The 6,600-nt window shown below is 43.3% G+C and overlaps 1 protein-coding gene across 1 annotated transcript in view; it reads left to right on the forward strand.

The window, feature by feature from the left end:
- MCF2L2 (MCF.2 cell line derived transforming sequence-like 2) overlaps positions 1–6,600 on the forward strand; it is a 130,645-nt gene that overhangs the window by 18,914 nt on the left and 105,131 nt on the right. Inside the window, exon 3 of the mRNA XM_031055432.1 lies at positions 3,641–3,755. Within this exon, the coding sequence (XP_030911292.1) occupies positions 3,641–3,755 (115 nt within the window). The remainder of the gene's footprint in view (positions 1–3,640; positions 3,756–6,600) is intronic.

A 6,600-nucleotide genomic window follows, 5' to 3' on the forward strand; every position in this document is an offset into this window, starting at 1 on the left:
CAGAGCTTGGAAAAAGCAAGACTTGACCAAAGCAGTGAAACTTCAGCCAAGATATCATTAGACTTTTTGGCTGTCTGACCCAGGAGATGAACTGTAGTCAGGGCTGGGCTGTGATGACTCAGGGAGCTCTCTGCATGTGGGCAGGCCCAAGCAGTTCAGGCTGCACGTGTCAGCAGCATTTGAGAGAGCACTTTCCAATACTAACTGATGAGTTAGTGTCTGTGGCAGGCTGGGGAGGTGAGCTCTGGAAACTTGCAGACTAACTTTTGGAACTTCTCCTGACTATAGCCCCTTTGTTGCTCTGGTGCTTTTTGTTTGTTTTGGTTTTATTTCCCAAGGGAGTCAGCATATTTGGTGGTCTCCAGTTAGAAGAGCTGCTGGCTATACAACAAGACTTCAGTGTAGCCCCTTATTGTCTCAACCATGGATATTTTTTGTGCCTAGGAGGGAAGCATGGGAGGGCTGGAACTGAGGAGTGGGAGATTGTCTAAGATCCTCATTGTGTTCAGGGCCTTGGCCTGCAGTTGTGGTTGCTTTCTGCTTTTACATCAGTTCATACCAACATACAGATTCAGCTGTGAGAGCTCTCAGAATTCAGCACTCACACCTCATTTGTCAATCACACCCTTTACACTGCAAAGAAAAATTAAATTTTCTCAGCTGCCATAACCTTTTCTCCCCCACATATATTCCTTCCCCAAATACTTCAGCTGTTTTGTTTCCACAGCTGAATTCTGGCCCCATCTTCACTGCAGCAGCTATCCAGGCTGCATTGGCTGCTGGAATGTCTGTCTAATAGGAGCAGCTATGAATGCTGCTCTGTGTCCTGGGACTTTGGGAATTGGTACACCTGAGAGTTAGTGAAGGTCCAATTACCATGGGTACCTTGTACAATCCTGATACAGCTTCTGTGCTATCTCTTCTAAATTTCATAAAAGACAAATTCCATGTACTCAGTCCTTATAGCTATGGTGCTGACTGGAGACTGTCCCTGTTAGCTTTTAGTTTGTGCTGTCTGCCCTTTCAAGACACTGAGTAGTATCTAGCTAAAGTATTTCAAGGACTGGAAGCAATCTTGTGGCAACTCCCTAGAAAGAAAGGTTGATGGCCGAGGAAAAAAGGGCTGCAGCTTGTCAATCCACATTCTGCAGAAATTTGCATACTGCAGCAATTCTTGGATTAGTGTCAGGGAAAAAGTGGCATTAACAGTTAGATGTATGGAATTGCTCCCTTGTTTCGAAGAGAGAGTTTTCCAGACATCCTTGGTATTTAAGGAGCTTCCCTTATATCCCTTTTCCAAATGGATATAGATAATTTTCCTATATAACTCAACTACTACTTGAAGTTCAGATATGGGCAGGAAAAACCCATTTGTAACGTATTTGTGGTATTTCTTGTCACTTAACACTTTACACATTTCTGCTCTCTTCTCATCATAGCACTTAACAATTGCTGAATACCAAACTCCCTCAAACTTCCCCCTAATTTCCTGGTGTGGCAGGAGCTGAGGGTTTCCTTGTTTATTTCCCTGTCTGAAATAAAGCTCTGCTGGACCATCTGAGGGTTCTGGTGTGGCTGCAGCAGGAAGGATTGCCTTCACATTGGAGAATGAGATGGAGATCAGGAGCTGTTAAGGGCCTGTGGCTTAGAGGCAGGAACTGCTGACTCTTAGTTGAATGCTCAGTCTGAGGCTGCTCCTAAGTGTCCTAGATGTGTTGCCAGTGGTGAAAGGAAGTCAGTGTTCAGTCTGCTTACATTCATTTTTTGGATGGCTTTTTATAGGAGAAGATCCCATGACAAAAATACACACCCACATACATAGAGTGCATCATCAGCCTGCCTCATGCAGCTCAGGGAAGAGGCCAGGGGAAGAAGAGCACATGTGTGAATGGAGATACAGGAGATGAAATAAAAGGGACACAAAGAGATCCTCAGGAGCAGAAGCATTAGAAGTACCCTTTGAAACTTGTAGTTTGAACAAATCTTGAGTATAACTGCAGCTAAACTATCAGATGTTAAAGTAGGGAATCCAGGGGAATCTCTACCTTATCCTCCAGTGGCAAATATTGCTGCTTTAAACCAAAATATTCCAAGTTACTACATCTCCCTCATTTGAAGTATATTCATATACTTGAAATACATGAATGAGAAAGTTTGGTGCCCAGAAATCCTGTGAATGCTCACAAGATACCAAGTATGAAATCTTGGCACACACTGAGCTTTGCACAAAGAGACAGCAGACAAATTTGGTATTAAATTTTCCTGGCTGTTACTGTTTGTGTCCAGGAGATGTCACTGAGAATCTGTAACAAACCAGCCTAACTGGTACCTGCTGGTCTAGAGTGCAGCAGTCTGGGGAAAGCCTGACCAAACTTGCAAGACAGCATATTCTACATCAGTGCTGACTGCAGACAGTGCAGCTGGAAGTCCAGCTGCCATGCATCAGCATTTGGCATCACCGCAAGGCCAGTGGGGAGGTCAATGTGGGGGCTGTGGCTCTACTCAACATTTGAAATCCAGTTTAGTGCAGTGTGAATAATGGGTTTCTTGCTTTCCCTCCTGGTTGAGACACTTTTGAGTCTCTGTAGGTCTGTTTTCTCCCTAGCAAGGTGAGTTTAGTGAATGATCTCACACAACTGAGTCATGTTCAGGTGTAATGAAAGCAATAACCAACCTTCAGAAAGGAAAAGAGGGGCTAAAGGTAGTGTGCTGATACCATGTCACCAGATATCAAGAAGAAAAAGGGTTTCCTTTTTCAAAATTCCTATTTTCTAGAGCTCTGAATTTTACCTTGTGCAAACATTGTATTCCACAGCACTCCAGCTCTCCATGGTCAGAAAGGATTTTAAATATTCCAGCTGAGGCTGTGAGGACAGGGCAGAGGCAGGATCAGGACTAGCAAGGGACCGTCCACTCTGCAGAGAAATAGCCAGGAATTACTGGAGCACCTCCTTGCAATGACCACCAACAGAGCAGGAGAAACTGGTTTGTGGCGTCAGCTATGGTTATCAACAGGGAAAGGCAATGGTGGATGGGAGCAGCCTGGAAACAGGGATTATTTATGGGGATTTAGAGGGTGCTTTCAAGGAATGAGAATGGGCTTTTTTCCCCCACTCCCACGCTCCTAATGGGATCATTTATTGGATATTTTCCCAAGGAAGGTAATTTGCTGCCTCACAGCTTCCTCTTTACTAAAGAGAAGCCCAGAAACTGGCTGTCCCTTGGGCAGGGGTCCTCTGTGTGTGATAAATGACTCAGAAAACTGTGTCTGCAGCAGAAATACACTCAGTATTGGGCTGTTAGAGAATTCCTATAAAAATTGCAGAGAAAGGAGAAAGACTCAGGGAAAATAGCCTTGATACCCTGTTTAAGGAGAACTAAGCAATAAGGTACCTGTAACAAAAGCTTTGTTTCATCATGTTGCTTTATGTGCTGCTGCCTCGTCAGTCTGCTCTCAGCTTTGAGCCCAAGCTGGTGAGAAAACCCCTCATAACTTCTGTGTGGTTGGAGCTGATGATGATTACTGGATGTGGGTGCTTTACAAGGAGAAATGTGCCAGTGTTTCCCACTTGAGTACTGTCCAGTCTGTCCAAAGTCATCAAATCACCTTCTAAACTCTTTTTTTTTTTTTTTTTTGCAGGAGGAAGAGGGAAGGATGGGGCACCCATTATAACCTTTCCAGAATTTGCAGGATTCAGTGAGATACCTGATGATGATTTTCTGAATGTGGTCACTTATCTAACCAGCATTCCCAGGTGAGACTAAGCACAAATTTCAGCTGATTTCCTAGAGAGTTTTGCTTCCCCAGTGGCTCTCTGATTTTAGTGGTGCTACCAGGACATACTCGTGCCTCTGCATCTCTCCAGTCATTATGAAACTTCCCTGTCCTCTGGAGGCCCTAGGAATTGTGTCATGGAAAAGAGAGCTTCACACAGGGCAGGTTGAACTGAATTGAAACAGGAATAGATCTGAAGAGCAGCAGCAAAGATGGCAGATCAAAGGGAGCTAAAAGGGGTTGTTTGTGAGAAGCCTCAGGGGCACTGGATGTAACGAGGGATGGGTTACTTCAGGAAGGAGCCATACTCCTCATGACTTACACAGGCCCCATGACTGCTTTTTCTCTGAGTGCACCTTTCTGTGCAGCTTTCCCTTTGCTGAGAAAGCAAGTGAGGTGCCCCACTGACAGGATTCTGGCAAGCACCATGTGCTTTCAGGTTCTTTATTTCTTTGGAGATTGCTCCACAGCCGAGATGTTTTCCTTGCTTTTTGCCTGCAGCTTTATAAGGATAGTGAAAGAAACTGACTTTCCCTGCTCTGAGGAAATGTGCTAAGGCCTGACTGCTGAATTACTTTTTGCTTATCAAAGAGAGTTTAATATTTTTTCAGTCCCCTGATCCTGTCTCTAGACCATGGCTGCTTGTGCTAGTGAGAAGCACAGCAACGATTTATCATTTCCTGTGGTCTTCTGCAAAAAGGTGCTCGGAGGATCATAGCAGAAAACGTGCCTCCTTCAAGTTTGAGTGAGATGTTTTACAGCTCCACCTATGTATTTACCAAGTCGTGGCCGAAGAGTTGCCAAAGCAAGCTGAGAGAAACCACGTACTGTGAACTTAACAGCTTCATTGTTTCACTCTGCTCTGTGGGACTTTCGTTCAGCCAGGGAAACTCTGTTTTCAGTATTTCCTTACTCCTTCAGGACTGGGAGGGTGACCAGCCCCAGGGTATATACAACAGCAACAGTGGCTGAGAAAACCATAAAAGTAGTTTTTCAGTTCTTTGTACTTGGTTTGCAGGGAGAAGATTCCCAGTGATTTTGTCACATGTGGGGAACCAGCATGTTACATTGTCAACATGATAGACAGAAATGCTTTGAGCTTCAGCAGCCTCTGTGAAGCCCAAAAGCACAGATGCATTCAAAAGAAGTTAGCCAAATTCATGAGAGATTGCTCCATCAATGGCAGCTGGACACAATGGCTCAAATACAACCCCAGGTTGAAGAAATTAATTTATTCCTTAATGCTGGGACTATATAAAGAGAAATACTGTCCTTCTCATTTTCTTGCTGCCTTTGTCTCAGCAGCCACTATCTACCAACACTGGGCTCAGGGTGTTGAACTAGATGGACTTTTGCTTTGTTTCAATTTCAGTTCTGTGTTTTCTTTTCTGCTGAGGAATCCCACAGCCATGTGTAAAGAATGAAGAATTGAGTTTCAAAACTTTGTAAGTCAGGAGAGCTGTGATATACCTATTTTACAGATGATGAGATATGTGTGAGTAATATCTCACTCTACAGACAGGATCACCAGAACTTGTGTTGAGTAAGTGACTGCTCAGTTTGCTCTAAATGACCTGTTCAAGGTCAAGCTGGGGTTTCAAGGTACATTTTCTGCATACCAGCACCTTGGTTTGGCTCTTAGGTTCATCACAGACCACACTGAAGGGATGTGAATTTTCCAGGAAATTTTCTAGTCTTTATTGCAGTGCTTTTAGAAAGATTGCCTGCGTTTTTTGAGTCACCATTTGAAACTTGCCACTATCTCTGTAAATGGTGAGGGAGAAAGAAGTTAATTTAGAAGAACCTGAGAAGCAAGCATGTGATTTATGACATAATTATATAGAGTTCAAACTCAATGAGGCCCAAGCTGTGGATCTATTTGGGTGCAGCAGAGCCCTGTCAATCTGCAGCTGGCTGGTCCATGCACACAGTGTCTCTGCCATGTACCTCAGCAAGCAGTAAAGGATGTGCATTGTTACTTTTGCCAGCACTGCTGTACTAGATAGTGCTGTGTGTAATATAACAGTATTCCTGTGTAATATCCTGAGTATTCCTGTGTGTGTAGTTTCACTGTAGTCGTCCATTTTTACTTTAATTCTCAAGAAAGGCATAAGGGTATCCAACAAAGTGACTAAGAACAGAGAACTACCTTTAACTCTTCTGGAGTTACAAAGTTATGGCCATGAATCAGGTAAGATGAGGTATGGTTTTAAAAGCAGTTAATCCTATTTATCACAGAAAATACTTCCTTCTTCAGAGCTTAGTGAATCAGAGAAATCAGCATCATTTTCCAGGCAAATGTAGAGAGAATATTTGTCTTTTATAGTGTCTGATTTTGCATCCTGTACAATAATGTTCCTGCTAGTTGTGGAGATAAACTCTGGAATTGCAGATAACATCACTTAGTGTTTGTAACTTTCTGAGTCCCTCTGGAATGATTAATTTTGTATGCTCATCTGACGAAACATATGATAGGATTGAAGATCAGCCCAGTGAGACTTTTGTAACCTGCTTCATTTTCCCTGTGGACACTTGCTCATGAGAGTGCTCCACCAAAGGAGTCTGCATACAAACACATCCACAGACACTCAGTAACATGGTGTATGCACATGCATGTCTCTGTGCATGCACTAGATAACTCCAGAAAGCCCTTTTTTACTTGCTTTATTCCATGGTCAGAATTCCTTTCTCTTTAGGTTGACATGGATTAAATACTTTGATAAACAGGTGTCCTTTTCTCCTTCCAAAAGAGGTCAGGAAATTCAACATCCTGAGTCAGTGTTCAAGGGCAAACCTGAATATAGAGCTGAGGATGGAAGAGTTTT

Source organism: Geospiza fortis, unplaced genomic scaffold (genome assembly GCF_000277835.1).
Source record: "Geospiza fortis unplaced genomic scaffold, GeoFor_1.0 scaffold172, whole genome shotgun sequence".
NCBI classification, from domain to species: Eukaryota; Metazoa; Chordata; class Aves; order Passeriformes; family Thraupidae; genus Geospiza; species Geospiza fortis.